Below are 22,870 nucleotides of genomic sequence, written 5' to 3' on the forward strand. Positions count from 1 at the left end.
AGATTGCGAAGTGGCCTGGGTGTTATGTCCTTTCAGCCTCATGCATTGCCTCCCTGCACATCTCTGGCCCTACACCAAGGCTGGTGACAGAGGCCACTGGAAGAATGGGCTCCATGCTGTCATTCCAGTCCTCCCTTCTCTATTCATGAGTACTCTTTGGCCACATAACACTGCACTGGGGCCCACAGAGGACCTGCTTTCATCGGTGCCACCTTCCTCTCAGATAGTGAAGGGGCAGATCTGTATCTGTGGCTCATAGCTCCTGAGCCAGCCAACCATGGTCTACTTCCTGATGCTACAATGGCAAGATACTGACCATATACTCTAGGTGCACAGTGACACTTGTTAGAACGGGCCTCTGTGTCTTCCTGCGTCATTTCCACCACCCTGAAATGGCCTACTTCACACTACACACTTGATATGATGATCTCATCCCTCAAGGCTCAAATCTTTCTAGAAGCACTCCTGACTAGATCGGGGGCAGCCTTAGATTCCCCCACTGTGTGAATTCTTTATGGTGTCCCTTTATTCAATTCAGTATCCTAGGGCTGGTGTGCTCAGAATAATCCTAAGGATAGAACTGCATCTTCCCCCTGAGCTAGGAATGCCCTAAGTCATGTGGTCTGGGCCGCCTGAACCAATGACTCTGCCCCACTCTGTCCAGGAGGTGCAAAGTGAACAGCCTCAGCATAGTTTCTGGGTGCAAAGCTAGGGCTCCATCCCTGCCTGCACTGTGGGAACTTGGGCCCTGAGCAACAATGTGGGAAGGGATCGGTGGCTTCTAAGCTCAGCCAGGTATGTCTAAGGCATCTGAGGAGGCTCCAGTAAGCTTGCCAGCAATGTTCACTCATGGTTGGTGGTGCTGAGTCAGTATTTTCTCTAAATACAGCCCCTTGGGGGTAACCAAGGAGATCAATGACAAAGCTGGAAGCAGGAAGCTACACTTTCATAGGTGTTAAGGTAGGGGTGGGGGAAGGCTAACCCAGACTTTCCAAAGAGCAGGACCCTCAAAGGACTGCCAATGAAGTGTGGTTGGATCATCCAGTTTATAAAGCCCTGTAGTCTGGGCCTCTGTCTCAGCTAGAGGTTTCTGTGGACCTGGAGGAAGGAGGCTTCATTGTCTCCGAAATGTGGAGACACATATTTGTTGATTTCTTCAGTCGAGTGTACATGTTTTGGTGTCAATCCATTTTCACTGAGGGACAGAGTTCAGTAAAGAACTTGGGCCTGTATGAAAGAAGAAGGAACAGCCACACATGAGCACCACACATGAGCACAATGCCTTCCATTGGCCACTGTGGTAGTCTGAGCCACTAGGACTATGAGTTCATCATGGGAGGGCATACCTCACACCAGGGGTAGTAGAGGAGCAGAGAGGATTCTGGAAGACTGAGATAACCCCTGCAGGTGACCTAGCTGCATGGCCTCCCTATGATACCTGAAGAAGAAAGGTGACAACGCAGAGAGAAGAGGCACATTCATCTAGGGCAGCAGGACATGACTGGCTGAGTCTCCTGGGCATACACTTGTCTTCATGCCCATGTCCTGTGGTCAGCCCATGGAGCCACCATTTCTAAACTGGTAAATTTCAGATTCCAGGCTTTGGACCTTTTGCATGGTCCATGGACAGGAGCCTCACAGGATCTTCCTGAGATGCAAAGACAGGAGACAGACATGGCCCAAAGAAGAGATAAGGTTGGCATTGTAACTCTGGGCTCTCTCCTCCCTTCTCCTCCTTTCCATTTGCCCACTGTCTCCCTACCTCATTAGGAAACTCTTTTGGTCCCCTGGATGGTCTGGCCCAAGCATTGCTGTAAACTTGGCTGATGGCCCTGATGGGTCTCCCAGAGTGAACTGGATGGTCATAGTTGTTCTACGGCAGGTCAGGGCTCAACTAATTACAAAAAGTGGCCCAAGGGAAACCTTATAGCCCCTTAAATTCAGGCATCTGGTACTAAGCATACGTGAGTGACTGATACCCCTTCATCCCTAAAACTATCCATCCTCCTGCCTCTTCACTCTCGTAGACAGTGAAGGAGGAGCAGTGTTGGAGTCTGCTCCTCCATCTCTAAGCTCAAACCCTCTACAACACGGGGTATAAGCTGTTTGTATACAGCGCTGTCCTGCAGAGTCTCACTTAGCTGCTACCAGCACAGCATAACCAAAAAACATCCTAGAATAGGATGAGAATAGGAAGCTCTAGCTTCAAGGAGACCTCTGACCTCAGCTCATACCCCTCTAAACCCTAGCTCTGTCTTCACAGTCTGTTGCGAAAGTGATGGTGATGACAGTGATGGTCGTGGTGGTGATGAGATGGTGGTAATTCTCATAGTGAGCATGGTGATGCTGGAGATGGTGGTGGTGGCCATGGTGATGATGGTGATGATGGTGATGACCCCAGAGGCAGTGATAATTATGGTGATGATGCAGCCCATGATGATAAAGACAGTGCTGGTATTGGTTGTGGTGGTAAACATGACGATGTTGATAGCAGTAATAATAGTGATAATTCTGAGAATCATGGCAATGGTGGTGGATGATGGTGAAAATGGTGGTAGTGACAATGGTGATGACCATCTTGATGGTGGTGATGATGACTATCTTGGAGGTGGTGGTGGTGGTGGTAACCATCTTGGTGTTGGTGATGACCATCTTGGAGGTGGTAGTGGTAGTAATAACCATCTTGGTGGTGATGATGGTGGTGATGACCATATTGGTGGTGGTTGTGGTGATGATGACCATCTTGGTGATGGTAGTGGTGGTAATGACCATCTTGGTGGTGGTGATGGTGGTGATGACCATCTTGGTGGTACTAGTGGTGATGAGCATCTTGGTGGTGATGATGGTGGTGATGACCATCTTTGTGGTGGTGGTGGTGGTGGTAGTGGTGGTGGTGGTGACTGTTGGGTGGTGGTGATGATGATGACAATTTTAATGGTCATGGTGGTGGTGGTGATAGTGGTGGTGATGGTGGTAGTGGTGCTAATGACCATCTTGGTGGTGGTGATGGTGGTGATGACTATCTTGGTGGTGGTGGTAGTGGTGGTGGTGGTGGTGACTATCTTGGTGGTGGTAGTGGTGGTGAGGATCATCTTGGTGGTACTAGTGGTGGTGATGAGCATCTTGGTGGTGATGATGGTGGTGATGACCATCTTTGTGGTGGTGGTGGTGGTGGTGGTGGTGACTGTTGGGTGGTGGTAATGATGATGACAATCTTAATGGTCGTGGTGGTGGTAGTGGTGGTGATGGTGGTAGTGGTAATGTTGATAGTGGTAATGATAATAATGATGTCATCAGCAGGTGACTGTGGGTCAATCCTTTCTTCATCAGGAGTTGCCTCTATGAACCGATAGGATAGAGTTCTTGACAGGGCAGGCAGCAGAGGAAACTGTGCAGCCTGATTCCTAGACTTTGAGACCTTAGTAATACATGCTGGAGGGATTCCACACTCAACGTGGCACCCTTGTGCATATCTCTTCCCAGTCCTGTTTGGATAAAGGAGAGGCAGATGACCAGGCCCAGCTATGAGCAGGGTAGTCGTCACCACCACCACCACCACCACCACCTCCACCACCACCACCACCACCACCACCAAGATGGTCATCACCACCATCAAATTCTCTGCCTTAATTACCTGGACCCAGTATCTGATTACCATAGGAGGTGGCAGGTGACAGGATGCTCTGTTACTCCAGAGGGATTAAAACAGCCACGCAATTGCCAGTATCCTTGTGGTCCAGCATGGACCCCTGACCATGGGGCACAAGGCTGTTCCTTGATTCTACCCAGTATCTCATTGCTGTGTCCAGCATCTGCACCCTTTATGTGTCTGTGCTGGAATCCCAGCAGGATTCGGCCAGAATTGTAGGAGGAGAGCAGTGGCCCTCTCTCTGGAGACTGGATATACACCTCCCCAAGAGCTTTCTGGGTCCAGTGTAAGCACTAGCCAAACTCCCTTCTAATCCAAGCTGCTCCTTATCTGAAGGCCAGTAAAAGACAGAGCTGTGTCCCCACTGTTGAGCTGACTCCTTTGGCCCTGCCGTGGAGCAGGTCAGACTTCTCTCTAGATAAGCCTCACCTCAGCTGTGCCTCCTGTACCACTGACCGGCTCTGTTGTCCTCAAAATGGGCAGACATGAGCATTCCTCAGACTCAAAAAATGTAGAATGCCCTTGGAAGGGCGGTTCCCCCACAGCCTCTGCTGAGTCGTATCATTTTTATTATAATGTTATGGGAATATGAGCCCAAGCCAAGCTAAGCCCTCCCAGACTGTGCAGCGGGAATAAACCAAAGCCCATTCACAATTAAACACAAACAAAACTGCAAAACCAATAAAAATGAAATTTGCAGCATTAATTTTATAGGGCAGGTGTTTCCCAGAGCCGCAGCTCAGGGAGTAGACTCCAGAATGGAACAAACTACCTGCCAGTACTCAAATGGCTTCCGTGTTCATTCAGGGGATGCCAGTTCACACATACGTAATAGGGCAGCCACCCTCCCGAACCGCGCAAATGACGGTGGCTTTGTTTGTTGTGATCACACCTTCCATTTAACCCAGAGCCATCCCAGAAGGCATGTTTAATAGCGGATTCTTGATAACTCGTTTAAGCTGTCTCCTTCTCGTGCCAACAGCTCTGCCTTGCAGCCTGACAGGGCGCTGCTTTAAATGGGAGTAATCCAATTACTGCAGGGCCCAGGAACAGAATCTTCATGGCTTATTTACTGCGTGCTTAGTGCCAATGAACTGCTGCAAGGCGGGGAGTGGGACGCAGAGAACCAGCAGCCCAAAGGTGCTAGGTGTTGCCGCTGTAGGCTGGCATCAGCCTTCCCTGGAGCCGGGCCCCAATGCCCTTCCTGTGGAATTCCTGGGGGAGCCTCTGCTACATTTGAATGCATGTGCACACACACGTGTGCTCATGGGGGTACTGGCTGGGTTATGTTAGTGCCTTTACTCATTGTTGTAAACAAATTCCTGACAAGAGGCAAACTAAGGAAGAAGGGTTCAATTTGGCTCACAGTTTGAGGGTGCAGCCTATTATGGTCAGGAAGGCAGGGTGGCAGGGCTGTGAGCAGCTGATCTTGTTGCGTCCAGTGTCAGGGAGAGGCGATGAGTCTTGGCGCTCAGCTTATTTTCTCTCTGCTTTGTTTCTTAACACAGCCCCAACCCCAGCCTGCAAATGGCGCCACATGCATTCAGGGCAGAGCTTATACAGTAATACAGTCTAGATAATCCCTCAAAGACACTCCCACAGTCTCCGTGGTAATTCTAAATCCCATCAAGTAGACAGTTGCCATCAGCCATCACAGAGCTGTGATGTCCCCCTGCAGGCCCCCCACACAGGAAGTACTGCATCTATTCAGGTCCTGAATCCCTGTTGATTAGACACACACTGGTCAAAGACAGGCGAGAGAAGACTCATCTCCCGAGTCCCTGGTCTGAGTTGTCTGTCAAGCGCGACCTGGGAGAAAACCCACAGTTCCTATGGCCCTCTTTGTATGCCCATGTTGAGAATAGCCAGGGCTGAGGAATCTTCCCCAAGGACTCACATATAGAGGAAGTCCACAGAAGACTCATGACCCCACGTGTAGGGGTCTTCCTGGTGACTGTTTCAAGTGGACCCCAGTATCATTGTCTCTGTCTCTGTCTCTCCCTCCCTCTCTCCTTACTCCCTCCCTCCCTCCCTCCCTCTCTCCTTTTCTAGCTCTCTTGTTCTTTCCTACTCACTCTCTTGCTCTCAGTTTGGAGTTAAGGCATACAACAATGGGTCTCATAGTCTCACAACTGGGCAGTTACCAAGGGTTGTTCGTGGGGTTGGGAGAGTGGCTGCTATGCCATTGAGAAGTAAACCCAGGGCTGGGGCTGTAACATGCCTGGCCAAGCCTTGTCTGGAGTACAGAAAACAGTGTCTACTTAAGGCGTGATCTCCCAAGCACAGCGTGTCATCACAGCCTCCTGTGTTTAGGGCAAGTTGTGCAGTATCCTCGCTGGACACAGGAATGGACTCACCAGCCCCCTTCCCCTGGGAGCATCCAATGGGTACCTTAGCTGGCAGAACAAAGGATTCTGCCAGGGAAGTGAGTGATCTTAAAGGGACTTGGGTTTATTTTAGCAAACAGAACATAAAATCATTTTATAGTAACGTGAACCAAGGTGACTGGCTGCCATCACTGGAAGCAACTTGGCAATGTATGACGAACCTGCCCAGACCACCCATATATTGGGACAGACAGAAACACAGCTGTGCTTTACACAGGTAACAGAGCCTTCTGTCATGCCAAGGCCATTCCTCCCCATCCCCGGGCCTGTCTAATTGTCACTAGACAGCCAGAGCCCTCTGGCCCACTAGGCCTTCTGTCTCTCAATACTACCCTAGTGGAAAGTGTCCGTTCCCACAAATCTGTTTCTCTCCCAGACGCTGCGGTCCTTTGTTCAGAATCTACCCTCTGTCTGAACTTCTACCAGATAAACAGATGCTTTCGCCTCAATTTAAAGTTGCCTGGCTATGGCAAATTGTCCAGGAGCCTATGACCCATTCCTAGTCCTGAGTGGCCTCAGGTCCCTGCCTCCTTGCATGGTTCACTGTATTGTACCTCCCGGATACTTGTCCTTCACCTGGCAGAGAACCGTCCAGGCCCCAGAAGCTGCTGAACCCATACTGGACCTTGGGACATCTGGGGCAAGCTTCTGTCCTGTATGAGCCAACGTGTCCACGAGAGAGGCTTAGTGAGGGCAGAAAGCTACTCCACTGTCCTCAGCATCAAGGATGCATGCTGTGAACATTGGTGTAGGGTCTGTGTGGAACTGTGGGGGAGTGGATGTGAGGTTTTGCCCTCAGTTAGGATGTACATATAAGTGGTGTGTGTGTGAGTATGTGAGTGTGTGTGTGTGTGTGTGTGTGTGATATAGATATGTGTAGTGTGTCTGCAAACACCTCTTTGTAGTGTATGTGTGTGCAGTCCTATGGTATGGACGCTGTCATGTATGTGTGGTATACATGTATGCTGTCTATACAAATGTACATGTGTGTAATATAGGCAATGACCACAGAGAGAAACTATATGCAGGCCACCATGCTACCTTTGGTGAAGCATGCATGTGGAGTCAGAGTGGCAGTGTTTCTGGGTCCCACTCTGAAGCCCTATGGAAGGTTTAGGCTCTGGAACATTCTTCTTTGTCTTAGGCACAGCTCCCTCTTCTACCCAGCCTGGAAGTCACATGCTTGCCCTTTCTCTGTTTGTCTAGAGTATCTGTTTTCTTCCAGGAACCTGGGATACCTGGTTTCCCGTCTCCTGACTGCCGCAGGCCAAGGAAGCCTGGTGGCTGTCATATGTTGCAAGCTGTGCCAGCTGTGTGCCCAAACCCAGACCATTGACCCCTTTCACTCATGCTCCTCAGGAGCCTCCATTAGCTCCTAGGATGTCCTTCCCTGTGCTGAGAACACTGTGCCAACAGGGCCAGAGACAGACCTCCTCAGCCCATGGTCCGGGTGAGATGAAGTCGTGAAGTGGAAGCATGAAAGGGCCCTTTGTCTCTAGTGCTGGCCCAGCACTCTGTCTCCCACCGCCTCCAGCAGGAAGTGGGCAGGGCTGGGTGAGCTGAGCTCCTGCAGGCAAACAAACGGACCTGTGTGTTCAGTGCTGTTCCAGTGTCCCCAGAGGCTTGGTCCCTGGGCATGCCTAGACTCTGCTTGTCTGTGTGCTGCTATAGACCAGCCCACAACACTGCCTGGCTCTTCGTGCTCTGTCTTTGCATGCACATGTGTAAGTATGCATATTGTAGATATGTATATACATGAGTATGCATAGAGTACATGCATACGTGTGGGTGTATGCATGTGACATGTGCATGCATGTCAGACTAAGACATGTGTGGTATCTGAGTATGAGCCTATATGTACAGTGTATATGTGTAGTAGTGTATGCATCTGTGTATATGTGTGTATATAGATGTGTACATGTATGATATGCATGGTCCATATATCAGTATGTGTGCTTAGGTATGTGCAATGAGTACATGTGTAAGCATATATATGAACATGTGTGCAGTCATACATGGTATATGTATACATGTGTAGTTTGCTGTGCATATATGTGGGTGTTTGTGTATTGCTATATATGTACCTGTGTTAATGTATATTATTGTGTACACATGTACTTGTGGTATATGCATGTGAGAATTTATTCATGTTTGTGCAGTATGTGAATATGTATTTGTGGTCAGGTACATATGGATGGGTAGCCTAGATTTACACCTGCATATGTGTAAATGTATGCTCTGTTTGCATGTGTATCCACATAGGTTGATTTATATCACATGCTACTGTGCTTATACCATGTGAGGTATGTGTTTGTATTCATGTATTCTATATGCACACCCATGTCTCCACACATGTATGTTCATGAGGATGTGCACAGTGACTTGGACAGACGCTTTGTCTTTTCCATAACCTCAGGCCATAAGGACCTGGCCCTGTACACATCTGTGTATGTCATCTCACGCTGTGTGGCTTGTCCCCACTGACAGCATGCTTTATCCCTCGTCCCACTTCTTGCCAGAGAGTCAGTATGTGGAGGAGGCTCAGGAACCCGGTGGGTTGCAGGGGAGATGGCCTTGATACAAGACAGGCTGGGATCTTAACCTTTAGCCCAGCAAGCATTCTCACATTCTGAGCTTCCACAGCCCACTCTTTCTTGGTGAGTCCTGTAGGCAGGCATGCTGGGGCTGGCTTCTGGTGCTGCCACCCTACCCTAGACAGTCCATCCTGAGTTACCTCAGGGCCTCATATCCTTCTAGCAGCTGTAGGCTCCCGCTTCACTCACAAGCCAATCTTGTTCTTTCCTTATGAGGTGCACAGAGACTGTGAATGGGAGTCCGTGGCTCACTGATCTGCTAACCCTCTCTGAGCAGCTTATTGGGGGACAGGTTTGTGCATACAGGGAAGCTTCTCGTGGTGCTTGAACCTGTCCCTTGCATCACTTAGTAGCTTAAAGCAGAGGACACGTATGCATCAGGGACAGAGAGAGAGAGAGAGAGAGAGAGAGAGAGAGAGAGAGAGAGAGACAGAGACAGAGACAGAGAGACAGACAGAGACAGAGACAGAGACAGAGAGAGACAGAGAGAATATCTTCAACTTGTTGAGAAAGTTCTCAAGCACTGCAGGAGTTTGGGGGCTGGATCCTGGTGCCGGTAATTTGAGGTTTCCAGGTTTATATTTGTTGGTGACTGAGACAGTTTTCGTACCATCTTTGCTGTCACCAAAAATGACACATCAGGGCTGGGAGAAGCAGCTGCTGGTGACTTTGCACAGATAATGAACAGCCAGGGACAGATGTGTGACACAAACCAGCGTCACTTGCCCACCAGCCACCTGTGCTGTGATTAGTGGAAGCCCAGGAGAGTGGCTTAGGCCTGGTGCCTGACTCTTTGCGATGCCTTCAGCATGGCTGACACCCATGCCCTGGGGAGGCCACATCTGGGCAGCCATTGTTCTTAAAGCTATTTCCCAGGAAGCCAGATGCTGAGGGAGCAGCTGCCTCCTTTACTGTTCTCTTCTTCAGGGGACTTCACAACTGACTTCGGATAAGGATGGTCCCATGCTCCATCAGCTCAGGTTTCCATAGCATAACGTCATACCCAGCCTGCTTAGTGGCTTAACATCAGCTCTGGAGACTGGAAGTTCAAGGCCAGTGTGATGACATGGCCAGTTTCTGTCTTACAGATGTCTGCCTTCTTGTTGTGCCTGCACAGATGATGGGTTGCAGGGATAGGAAGTGCTTTTGGGGGTCTCTTATAAGACCACTAACCCTGCCAGATCAAGTATTCATCTTTGTAACCTCGTTTGACCTTCAATTACTTCTGTATGCTTCTATTTCTAAACACAAGAGTCAGGAATTTCAGGACACAAATTTATATTGTTTCTGTAGTGGTAGCATGAATTGAGCTAGCCTAGGATCCTGGCTACTGGACAATCCTCCTTGGCAAGTGATATAGACAGTGGGAGTGAGGCAGGCAACAGAAACCACAGTGTTCTCTGCTGTGTCTGTGGCGGGCATAGCTTCTCAATTCCAAGACTCCTGTCTGCTATGCTACATGTGCTTCATCATGGATCCTGTCCTGCTGTGTCATGCCTAACAAGGAATGGCCATCCATCCAGATGGGAGGCCCACCTTCCTGTCTCCCATACTATTCCAGGTCCTCCTGACCTATCCTCCTGAAGGTCACCCTGCTTTACTGGGTGATCTCCACCCTGTGTCTTTGCCACCCATTGCTCAACTTTGTTCAGGCCAGTCACTGTCTCCAGAGTCAGTCCTCTGGTTCTAAGCAAAGGGCAACTGCAGGATTGCTAGTTCAGAATCAAGATATCAAGTAACAGGGAGCGTGACACTGCCAGTCATGACCTTCCTATGCCAGGTCATGGCACATGCTATCTCATGGCAGTGAAATCCAGTGATTGCCTGGAAGGTGAGGAACTGGGTCTGAGCACACTCCTCCGAAGCTCATATGTGTTTGCAGGGCTGTTTACATGCCAGCTATCACAGTGGCAGAGAAATTGTAGTGCCAACATCCTACAGAATTGTGCCTCTAAGCCAGCCTGGAGTACCATGCATATGTATGTATTATATATATGGTGTGTATGTGTATATATGCATATATGTATACCTATGTATATATATGTGTGTATGTATATGTGTATATATACATATATATGTGTATGTGTGTGTACTTCATCATGGAGCCCATCCTGCTGTGTTATGCCTAGCTGGGATTCCCACCTTCATGTCTTCATAGATAGATAGATAGATAGATAGATAGATAGATAGATAGATAATAGGTAGGTAGATAGATAATAGATGGATAGATATAGAGATAGATGATAGATAGATAGATAGATAATAGATGGATAGATATAGAGATAGATAATAGATAGATAGATAATAGATGGATACAGAGATAGATAGATAATAGATGGATAGATACAGAGATAGATAGATAGATAGATGTATAGATAGATAGATAATAGATGGATACAGAGATAGATAGGTAATGGGTAGATAGATGGATAGATAATAGATGGATACAGAGATAGATAGGTAATGGGTAGATAGATAGATAATAGATGGATACAGAGATAGATAGATAGATAGATAGATAGATAGATAGATAGATAGATAATAGATGGATACAGAGAAGGATAAATAGATAATAGATGGATAGATACAGAGATAGATAGATAGATAGATAGATAATAGATGGATACAGAGATAGATAGATAGATAGATAGATAGATAGATAGATAGATAATAGATGGATACAGAGATAGATAGATAGATAGATAGATAGATAATAGATGGATACAGAGATAGATAGATAGATAGATAGATAATAGATGGATAGATAGATAGATAGATAGATAGATAGATAGATAGATAGATCAGTGAAATTGAAAAGAAGGTCTAAGAGAAGAGAGAAAGGAAGCTCAGGAGTTGGAGAGGTTGTGTGTGGGACCTGGGGTGGGTAGGGGTGTAGTTCTCTCATGTCTAGAATAGAAAAGTCTCTGTAGCTGTGTTATGTGAAGGTGACAGGGAAGGACTCACTCCTCTCTCCCAGAGTTGGTCAATTCTGCAGCTCTCTCACCACCTATTTGTACCTTGCTGGGCCATGGGGCCAATCAAAGTGCAGAGCTGCTTTAGGAAGGAGAAACTCGATTGGAAAAGGTGATGGTTCCTAATACACAAGACCCTGATGTCCAAAGGAAATGAACTCAAGCCCACATGTGAGGCAGTGACCTCTAAGTGGGCAAGCAATGTGGAATCCATGCTAGGTCCTTCCTGCATGGGGAGAGGTGTGTCAGGCATGGAGGTCGCATTAACAGGAATGTAACAGGCATGACTTTTGCCCTTGCCGCATCTTTTGTGATCCTAGACCCCAAAGGGCTTTGTGGTTCTCTTTGGTTTCTTTTTCATGAAAGATTTCAAGTGTCTTCCAACCTCAGACATTGGGGTTAAAGTGAAAAATCCTACATAACTGAGTCTTCAGACAGTGCCCAGGGGTGCTGGTGTCCCTTCTGTCCACCTGAGTTTAGTACTCCCTCACTGCTGTGAGGAAGAACCTGGAAGGAACAGGATGAAAAGCTGATTTCAGGGAGCTCAGTTCCTGCTTGCTTGGCTCCATGCACTTAGAACTTCACGGGGCAGAAGTGGATGGCAGAGGAAAGCCTATCTCTTCATGGGCTGCTATGCAGCAGACAGGAAACGCCCATGCTAGGATGGCTTCCTCCTTGTTCTTTGCTTTGCCCAGCTACCCAGGTAGCCCAAGGATCGTGCTGCCCATGAACAGGGTAGGTCCTCCCCCTTTGCCCAGTTCTCTCTGGAAAGCCCTTATAGACACACATAGTTGTGCTCCACAATCTCCTAGGTGATCCTAATCCCAGTAACTTTGAGTGCAATTGGCTATCTCAAAGACTTAGACTTTGCATGGACCACAAGGGTCTCTCAAAGGCAGATGCCATAGTAAGAATTGCCTCAGCCAGGAGTTTAGCGGGGCGAGCAGGTCATGGAAGATTCTGGTAATAAGAAAACTCACTTCATTGCAGTCTTCTTCCTCATAGGCTTCTCACAGAGCCTTCCTGACTACCAGGACAAACCACCAAACCTGGGTGGGTTTCTAAGGGAAAAAAGGTGTTTTTCATGTGTGTAGGCTTTGCCATCTTTCTTCTGATGAATTCTGGGACCACCTGCCCACTGTCAGCTCTCCACTAGAACCCTACCCTGTGTGCTCCAAGGAGTGAGACAGAGACTGGAGACTTCCAGTCCCAGAGACTTGATTCAAGACATTGTCTGTAGATGAGGGTGACAGGGGTCGTGCCCACTCTAGAATTGCTAACTTCCTGACACTGAGCCCTGGTCCTACCCATGCAGTTCAGCGGACAGTCACCTCAGGACATCTATCCATTTCTGACAAAGCAGAAAGTGGGGTTTTTGCTCCTCGGGAAGGGAAATGATATTGTTATGAAAATTGGTCCCCTGCAGTTGGGGACCAGTGATGGCACACCCACCCAGAAGAGGCAGTGCATAGACAGCATCCATTGGGAATGCCTCCCAATGGTATGGTCCCTGTTTATGGGGCTTCCCACTGTGATGTCCAGGGGCCAGGCCCTGGTTTAGGATGTCAGCACTCCACTCCGTGAGGCCTGCAGGTAGGGAGTGGCACACTGACCAACTCTCTCCTCTCTCCCACAGCTCGAATTATCAAGACAAAGCAGTGGTGTGACATGCTTCCTTGCCTGGAGGGGGAAGGCTGTGACTTGTTAATCAACCGGTCAGGCTGGACTTGCACACAGCCAGGAGGGCGGATAAAGACCACCACGGTATGTGGCCCCTTTCCTTTCTAGTGGGCATGATGAGGAGAAGTAAGCAGACGCAAAAGCCCATGGTGGATGTAGAAAGACTCTGGGGCAGGGGAGGGATGGCAGCTGGTGTCTCTGTCCCTGTCACAGCTTCTCCTTACTCTTTGGGGATAAGTCCCGGAGAGCCTGTTCTGTATCGGTCAGTCTTTGGGTACACAGGGACAGAGCCACAGGATTGGTCAGCTGGTGCAGTGAGCTCAGAAGTGAAGCTAACACGGTGCATATTGCTGGCACTGAAGCTGCTTGGCTTTGTGGGGGAGATGTGGACGGACATCAGGTACCACCCAATCCTGAGAGCAAGTTTTTCTATTCCTCCTGAGGCCATGGGGACCATGAAAATTCAGGCTTGGGGGATGCTGCAAATGGTTCTGCTGCTGCCCCAGATATGGTATTGTACTGGCTGGTTTTGTGTGTCAACTTGACACAAGCTGGAGTTACCACAGAGAAAGGAACCTCCCTTGAGGAAATGCTTCCATGGGACCCAGCTTTAAGTCATCTTCTCAATTAGTGATCAAGCAGGGAGGGCCCAGCCCATTGTGGGCGGTGCCATCCCTAGGCTGGTGGTCTTGGGTTCTATAAGAAAGCAAGCTGAGCAAGCCAGGAGAAGCAAGCCAGTAAGTAGCATCCCTCCATGGCCTCTGCATCAGCTCCTGGTTTCTGACTTGCTTGAGTTCTAATCCCGACTTCCTTTGGTGATGAACAGCAATGTGGAAGTGTAAGCTGAATAAACCCTTTCCTCCCCAACTTGCTCCTTGGTCATGTTTGTGCAGGAATAGAAGCCCTGACTAAGACAGGTACAGTAGCTGCTAACAGACCCCAAGAGCTCCTTCATCTCACCCACCTCACCCACCTCATCCTACTGAGCACTGTGTACTGAGCTCTTTGGTCTCCAGGACTGCTCCTCTCACAGGCTTTTGAGTACAGAATACTCTAGAGTGTCCTGTGAATGGCTGGTTGTTGTTTCTTGTTCTTTGAACTTTCTGAGGTAATGGTACCACACGCTGCCTACACACTGTAGACAATTATCCTCTGTGATAATGGAACTAGGAGATGAAGGACTCTTGGGAAAGATAGGTAAGCCTCAACCTCGTCATTTGAGCTAATGACTGATCGCCTAGTGCTGGCTTCTTTGAGAATGACACAAAGGCTGAGACCTATTCGGGGTCAGCACGGGGGCCTGTTGGGCTGCTGAGGGGACACGGAAGCAAGCATACTTTGAAGAGCCTTAGGCTCTGAGGAGTCTAGGGAGATGCATGGTGTAGAGAAGCCACAGGTATAGGATGCTCTATGACTGCCTCTGCCCTATGCAAACCATGGCCAATTGGATTTCTAAACTCTCAAGACACCCAAGCGGGGACCATAGTTGGATGTAAGGGAAGTGATAAGCAGGGATAAGCCTCATCACTCATAACCACACAGAGGGCTGCTGAAGGCATTCCTCAGTGCCACACAGTGGCTTCCTGGATAAGGCTAAGTCTCCCCAACCACACCCTCAGGCTGTTCAGCCGCCTTTATAAGAGCCATATATAGACATGGCTCTCTGTGACTCAGGCCAGAGGTTCAGAACTCCTAGGTCTATGTCCTTCTTAGAACCAGGGGCAGCCCTAGATACTGTGGGTTCACCATTTTCTGGGTCAGACTTAGAAGAGACCGGCAAGTTAAGGCAGTGTGTATTTGCAATTGCGTACCAAGTGAACTGGGCAGGTGTGAGGGCCCCTTCCAAAGGCAAAAAGGTAGTCTAGTCTACCTGTGTCCTTCAGTCTAGAAAGATGAGGCCCAGCTCCTACTGATACCTGTGGCCTAAGGTGACATGTTTTTAGGGTATCTAAAATATTGGTGTGAGAGAGAGAGAGAGATCTTTAAAAACCACAACTTAATGTCCTGGCTGTGTGTGATTCCATCATGGCCTCATATAGAGTAAATTAATACCCTAGGTTTCACATGCCACCATAAATTGTTTCTCAGAGGTGACAGTCTTGTCACCCATTTTTCTTTAAGAAGCCATGTGGTGGCTGCTAATTCCTCTCCAGTGTCACTCATTCCAGACCTTCCTCCAACCAAGACCCCTCCCCAGCCTGCACCTCAGCTATATCAACTGCATCCAAGCCTGCAGTGTCACCTGATGAGTGGGGGATGCTCAGGGGACAATCTGGGCCTGGGGAATGCCGTAGCCTCGTCCCCTCGTGGGGCCTTCTAAGTGTGTGTGATAAATGGATCTATTGATTAGCCCAGTGCAGACCCCAGGCACATGCTGATGTTTGCATTTCCATAGTCACTGCTTCTCACAAGTGGGGGTCACCACCCCATTAGTGGGTCGTGAAATTAATTTACTGGCTCATGATCAGCATGTAAAGGGGGGAGGAAGGGTCATAAAAATACTAGGGTGCTTCTCGGGTCCCTGGGACGAGTGCCACTTATCTCGACACAAGCACAGTGGGTTCTGTGCGAGATGCGCGTGTCACTGTGGAAAGTGGGATGTCCGTGGCCCTGAGGACTCAGGAGACAAACGAAGCTCTGGGCTAACTTTGTTAAGTGTTGCCTCTGGGGTTGCCCCTTATACTTTGCTTTGTAAGCATCCATCTGCAACAAGCCAGATGACTAGTGATTGCTGAGGGTTCTCCATGGTTACGGAAGCAGCGCTCTCTCCTGCACCCATCTGTGATGCATCAGTTTTAGAGATGGGGCAAAGAGTGGGGTTGCCTCCCTCTTCTGCAGCTTCTGGGCTCCTGGTTTCCACTAGCCCTGGCAGCGGGACTTACAGGGGATCTAAATGAAAAGATCTGGAGGATCCTAGATGGGGATTCTGGTCCCTCGTGGCTGACAGGAATGGATCTCTGTGCAGGTGTTGGCTGGCTCCGGCTGCACTGCACACTACACATGTTAGTGGCTTTCACAGATATTCTAATCAGTGCTTACTCTGCTCTTCTGTGATGTTTATGGATTGCAAGATGCTCAACGGTGAGCTATACTGTTCCCTAAATCAGAATAAACCAGCTGGGTTGGAACCCACTTTTCCAATTAGCTATTAAGCACCATGTTTTAATTCTGTATGCAGAAACAGGCAGTTGTAGGGGTAGGGAGGTTTGGGGAAGGCTTCTCAGGAGTCCTGCTCAAGAGCTAGTACTCCATAGGCATGTATACCCTAGAGAACACAGATCCAAATATACCCAGATGCCAGCTGCAGGAACACATGTGGACGTAAATGTCCAACCTGGGCCTCTGTTACAGGCAGAGGTAGAGTCCATCTGAGCAGCCTATCTGAGGAGCAGTGGTTCCTTTCTGCTTGCCTGAAACTGGCTGCTGACTTGGCGTGGGCAGCCCATCCCCCGACCTGCTGGGGCATGTGGAGGTCAAGAGCACTGAGAACAGTCATATCGTGAAAGAACACAAATGCAGATGGTCTGCTTATTAGCTGTCCTGGCAGCATCTTCTGCAGTGCCTCGCATCTGTCCATGGCAACCCTGCTTCAGGAGAGCTGGCCCGGAGCAGGGAGGGCCCTGCTCTCCTCTGATGGACGGGCAGCTGTTCAGTGGACTGTACTCATCCCGCTCAGGACTCTGCCCCTACAGCTTCCTTCCAACTTGGAAGTGGGGAAGGGGTCTGCCTAAAAGTCTGCATCATGGAATTCTGAAGGTTGTGTGTGGCCTGGTGGCCATATTTAAAAAAAAAAAAAAGAAAACTGGGCTCCTCTCAGGAATCAACATAACCATAGCTAGCTGACAGGCAACACACAGGTGTTCCCAGCACTGTCTTGGGTCAACATGGAGCTCCCAGAATAAGATATGGGAGTGGTGGGGGACATCTAAACTTCAGAAGGACAAAATCAGTCCCACACTGTCCTTCCTTGACCCAAGGTAGAGATATTTGGGTCTAAAAGGGATTCTCATTGAGAAAATACCTTCAAAGTTTAGTGATTGACGTGGGAGGGTCCAGCCCACTGTGGGCTGTGCTACCCCTAGTAAGATGATGACAGTCCTGAGTGCTGTAAGAAAGCAGCCTATGTGAGTCATGGTGAACAAGGCAGTAGTAGCATTCTTTCATGACCTCTGCATTAGTTCCTGGTCTGGTTTTCTTCTATGATACAAACTCTAACTAAGATATACAGAAAGAGAGATCCACGCAGACACACACACACACACACACACACACACACACACACACACACACACACACGCAGATCTCAGAATGAAATGCCTGAGGAACTGTTCAAGCTGCCATCCAGGTATTCCCAGCCCAGGTGTTGCAGAACCAGATGTGGCTCCTGACCTGTAGTTCCCTGGTTGCTGGAATGGCCTACCAGTGTGGAGGGAGAACAGGCCTTGCTTGCAGGGCCCACACCATTGACTCTGCACCTGTACCCACGTGAAGGTAGAGAACGAAGAGACTAGAACTATGTGGGCATCTCCCAAAAGCAAGAGCAATGAACAGGCTCCTGAGTTACACTTACAGTGGGAATCCAGATACATTTCCAAAGGTTTGAATCTTGAAGAAGAAAGTGGGATGCTTGTCTAGGAAGTCAGGGATGCTTGTCTAGGAAGTCAAATGAGAAAATGAATCCCTGGGGATGGGAGTAATGGCAGCTGCTTCAGCCCAGGTTCATTCCTCATCTGCCCACCATAGATAGGCACTGTGGCTCCATCTCCAGAGGTCCGGTAGCTCACAGTTGGACGCCTCACGTGTGCATTCAGCATGACTTCTTAGGGATGAAGGCTGAGTTGAATCAGCCAACACACACGCAGGGGAAGCATATCCACCTTGGGCCTGGGCCCTTACCCAGTACCCAAGACAGCTGCTTTTATAGGCAGCCAGGAAGGACATCTCCTAGTGTGAATGAGACCCCAGCAAGGAGGTTTAGGCAGTGCACCGGAGCCATGCTGGAGCCCACCTGAATGGTAAACAGTTCATCTACACAGCCACAGTAGGGACTTTAATCAGAGAAGGAGCAGGTGACCTGGAAGACAAGCAGTATATGCACATGCATTCCCTATGTCACCAGGAAGAGACGTAGGGACACCGGAGGTCACTCTCCAGCCCCACAGAGCAAGCAGTGAGCCCTGTAGCAGCTGCTGTCGGAGCACAGGCTCCTTGAGGACAAGACCTATATGTGTAGTGGGATTCCTAGCTTTGCGTGAAGGGAAGGGAAGAGGTGCCCTGGCAGGGAGATCTTTGGCTTCCAAGTGGCTGATCACATGTGAGCAGCAATAGGCATTCCAGTTTAGCCACCCTAGGAAGCCCTAGTCACCCTGCGCCTCCCCTGTCGGTACCATCTGGGACCCTTTGGCTGTCTTACTCCTTATAGTAAGACCATGCCAGGAAGTTCCATTGACCCCTAGTCCTGCTAGCTGTCCCCATATGGTCCTCCTCCCTCTGTCTGATGCTGGGAATCTCTGTAGCTTATATCCTACTTGTACACGCAGGCAGCTCCCTAGTTCTAAAACACCTAGACTTTGGGGACATGGCATGCAGCGTGTCACTTCTTTTCTTGATTTGATATCCTTCGTTCTCCCAGGTTGTTAATTCGGTTAATTGTACACAAATGAGACTGGGAAGCACAAGCTTGTAAAACACACACACACACACACACACACACACACACACACACACACACACACACACTATCTGTTTCTACCATCACTAAACCACTTTCCATGACATTAACATCTTTGATTCCAGATGTCCCCTTGAGCTGGCCCTGATTTCCAATGGCAGCTGGTCTGGAGAAGCCACCTTGGTAGAAAGACTGTGTCAAGAGAGATATGTGGGCTGTGTCTAGCCAGTAATCAAAGGAGCAGGTGGGGCCCTCCCTGACACGGTCTCTACCTGCTAAAATAAACCTTCAAAAGACTTCCTTAGCCAAGGTGAGGCAGATCCCTAAGGGAGCAGCAGCAGAATCTGTGAGACTAAGAAGGCAAGGCCAAGGATTTAGAATCCTCCCTCTGAACACAAGGAGACACAACTGGAGAGGAGGTGTCAGGTGAGCTCCTCTCAAGGGACAGTGCTCCCCTGTGACAGTCTGACTTAGTGGCTCCAGGGGAGGAGGGGCACCTGTGTGACCCCACTGCATCTCAGAGGGCCAAGGAGAATGGATCATGGTGATTGGTTGCCGTCAGCGGATACAGGGGTGTTCTTGTGGAGATTCTCGTTTGAATCTCACATCTAGAGAGAGTCAGTGAGTCGCCTTCCATGCAGCCGACCTAAGCAGAACTGCGTTGACATTCTTTTTCTTAAACCTGCTCGACTCCCTACACCCTCCTCGTCCTAAGGCCACAGGCCTAGTACTGTGAAGACCCAAAGAAACAAACCTGGGGAATCACATCCGCTCTCTTGTCTATCATGGAGCTCACTGACAGGGAGGAACCTAGGCCAAAGTTCAGAGGCCTCTGCCCTCACCTCCAGTATGATCGGAGGGCGCCTGTGACATTTTGCTGGTAGAGAAAAAGAAGCAGACATACCGGGCGCGTGGGCAGAGGAAGAGTCAGACACACCAGGGCAAAAGAGAGTCACCATGCACAACGAAATACTTCCCACAGGCAGGCTGCCACAACAGGAACGTCACTGAACAGGGAGAGGAGGAGAAAATCCTGCCCGCGACCCTGGAGCAGAGATGGCCTCTCGCCCAGCAGCCCTGCACCTCAGATCGATTTAGATACTTTCTGGACATGACGTCCTCACAAGGACAAAGCAGACTGGATTAAAAAGTAGTGTGAGCACTGAGGCGGGCCGCGCAGACTCAGTCCGCAGGAGCCCGGTGCCTGCGCCCTAACCCATCTTTGTTCAGCACAAGTGATGAAAGACCACAGTCATTACTTGGATCAGTGCGCGGTCCATTCTGTGCTCGTCTGAGTCACCCTGTTCATCACCACGGTAATAGCCGGACATTTTAATGGATTCTGTGCGCAAACAAAAATGTATATGGCAGTGCTGCATCAAGTAGTATTGTAAGCAGACACATCCCTCATGCTCCTGGAGAATATGAGCCCAGAAACAAAAACAAACAAACAAAAAAAAAGAGATTGGTTTGACAAAGCTGCGTTATTTCTGTTGGCATTTTTCACAAGGAGAGGCATTATGGCTGGTCCCTCTTTTCTGTAATTGGTCGGCATTCATCTCAATTTTCCTTAAAGCAGTCGTTCGTTGAATTGTTTTAAATGCATAAACAGCAAGTGTTCGGAACTAAGGGGAACTGGCTCAGTGCAGGGTGGAAGCCAGAGCCTGTCATTTAAGACAGGTGGGTGTGGGGTGAGCTCACTGCCACAGAAAGGGTACTCCTCACGATAGGGGAGGTGACCAGCAGCTGGGCCAGCACTGAGCGTGCCTGAAGGTGGCACCAGGATGACTCAGGGCTCCAGGGAGGTTGAAGATGAGGGGCCAGGCCCTGTTTAAGGTTGGTGTTCCAAGAGTAGGGCTAGAGAAATCGAGTTTCTGCCCGCTGTGAAACTGGGCCACAGGTTCAGCCTGTTCCTGTCCCCCTAGCCCTGTCTCCCTGTCAGTTCCTTTCCTGATCTCCCAAGTGTGTTGGTTGTATGCTGGAAGCTAAGGGTGTAGGCTGACTCAGCACATGCCCCCCCCCCATGTTAAGAAGGTGTCAACCCTCACAGATCTCTAAAGGGCTCAGTCTTTGGAGCTCAATGAATACACATGATTATCTCGGTACCTACTGCACTGCTGAGAACATAACTAAGGTAGCACTTGTCCCCACTGCTGCAGTACTGTGTCACACAGACACAGCTGAGGGAGGCAGGGGCCTCCTGACTAGACTGTCTTCCACCCATGGAAGCTGGGAATAGAGCCATCACCAGAGGTGAGATCTTGCTCTTTCAGGCCTCATCCTTTCACAATTCTGAACACTTACTATAACCATGGGAAAGCTGAAAAACCTGAAGGTAAAGTCTTCCTAGGCCCCCATGTCCTGGCCAACCCTCTTCTCCCATGGCCTAGATACCCTCTAGACTTGAGGAAAGCTACTCATGGAAAAAAAGGCTATAGAATGTTCCAGAAAACTGTGTTAGAGACCTTTGAAAAGACCCTAAAGTCATCTCCCAAGTAGAACCCAGAATAGTCAACTCTAATAGACTGCCCTATACACAGTGAAGTTGATACCCAGTTGGCCACCCTAAGATGTGGCATTCCAGGACACTGCTATCTATTGGACCAGGCATGAGTCCCTGACAGGTAACCTTGCTTTCCCCAGGAAGGGGCCCAACTCCATCTTCACAGGTAATGCTGGCTAGGTGTTCCAAATATGTTTCTCTGTGTTGTTTTACTATGGCCTTAGACTCTCTTAGGTAGAGATGGTATTTTCATTGAGGCCAGAAGTAAATGCAGGTCTCGACTGTCTGAGAAATAGCAGGATATTGAGGATAAAGTTGGAAGATGAGTTAGCATCTGTGTGTTCATCATGGAAGCTGTTGTGGCCATGCCTTCTAACACCTTCCTGAGCTTCATCCCTGAGCCAGGCGATCCCTTAGTCCCAGGCTCCCTGAGTTGGTCCTCATTGTTAAGGTGTACAGATTTGACTCACTGTCCTTAGCCAGTTATGTGGGCTGAGTAAGCAAGAGTGGCTTTGCCTGTGGCAGACCCTTTGCAGTGGTAGTGAAATATGAGGCTTCAGCATAGATGTTTGTTGAACTTAGCGTTTCTATTGCTATGACAAAACACAGAAATAACGTTGGGGAAGAAAGTATTTATTCGTCTTACACTTCAATATCATCTGTATTTATCAGGACTCTCTAGGGTCATAAAACATATGGAATGATTTTCTCTTTTCTCTCTCTCTCTCTCTGGGTACATATATGCATAGTATATATAGTATATAATATATATAAAGGGAATTTATTAGAGTGGCTTATAGATTGCAGTCCAATTAATCTAACAGTAGCTAACTATGAGCAGAAAGTCTAAGAGTCTAATAGTTGCTCAGTCCCACAGGGCTGGGTGTCTCAGCTGGTCTTCTGTATGTCCTGGAATCCTGAAGAAGTAGACTCTAATGCCAGTGGAAGAATGGATGTGCTAGCAAGATAGCGAAGAACAAAACCTTCCTTCTGTTGTGGTTCTATAGGCTTCCAGGAGAAGGTGTGGTCCAGATTAAAGGTGTGTCTGGATTAAAGGCATATGGCTTCCTGCCTCAATATCCAGATCACAGGCCATACCCTTTATTTCTGGATTGTAGTTCATTCTAGCTATAGTCAAGTTGACAACCAACATAGCCATCACATTATCAGCCCATTATCAAAGGAAGTCAGGACAGGAACTCAAGTACGGCAGGAATCTGGAGGAAGGAACTGATGCAGAAGCCATGGAGGGGTGCTGCTTACTGACTTGCTCACTGTGGCTTGCTCAGTCTGCTTTTTTATAGAACCCAGGACCACCTTCCCAGGGGTGACACTTCCCACAATGGGCTGAATCCTTCCCCCATCAATCACTAATTAATAAAATAATCTACAGCCTGATCTTATGAAGGCATTT

At 48.9% G+C, this 22,870-nt stretch overlaps 1 protein-coding gene across 2 annotated transcripts in view; it reads left to right on the top strand.

Annotated features, from left to right (window-relative positions):
- The window catches only part of Tafa5 (TAFA chemokine like family member 5), a 220,519-nt gene that overhangs the window by 169,245 nt on the left and 28,404 nt on the right, over positions 1-22,870 (top strand). For both annotated transcript variants that reach the window (NM_001191991.1, XM_087558765.1), the window contains 1 exon segment: positions 13,239-13,366. In NM_001191991.1, coding sequence (NP_001178920.1) covers positions 13,239-13,366 — 128 coding nt within the window.

This window comes from Rattus norvegicus, chromosome 7 (genome assembly GCF_021556685.1).
Source record: "Rattus norvegicus strain SHRSP/BbbUtx chromosome 7, alternate assembly SHRSP_T2T, whole genome shotgun sequence".
Classification (NCBI taxonomy): Eukaryota; Metazoa; Chordata; class Mammalia; order Rodentia; family Muridae; genus Rattus; species Rattus norvegicus.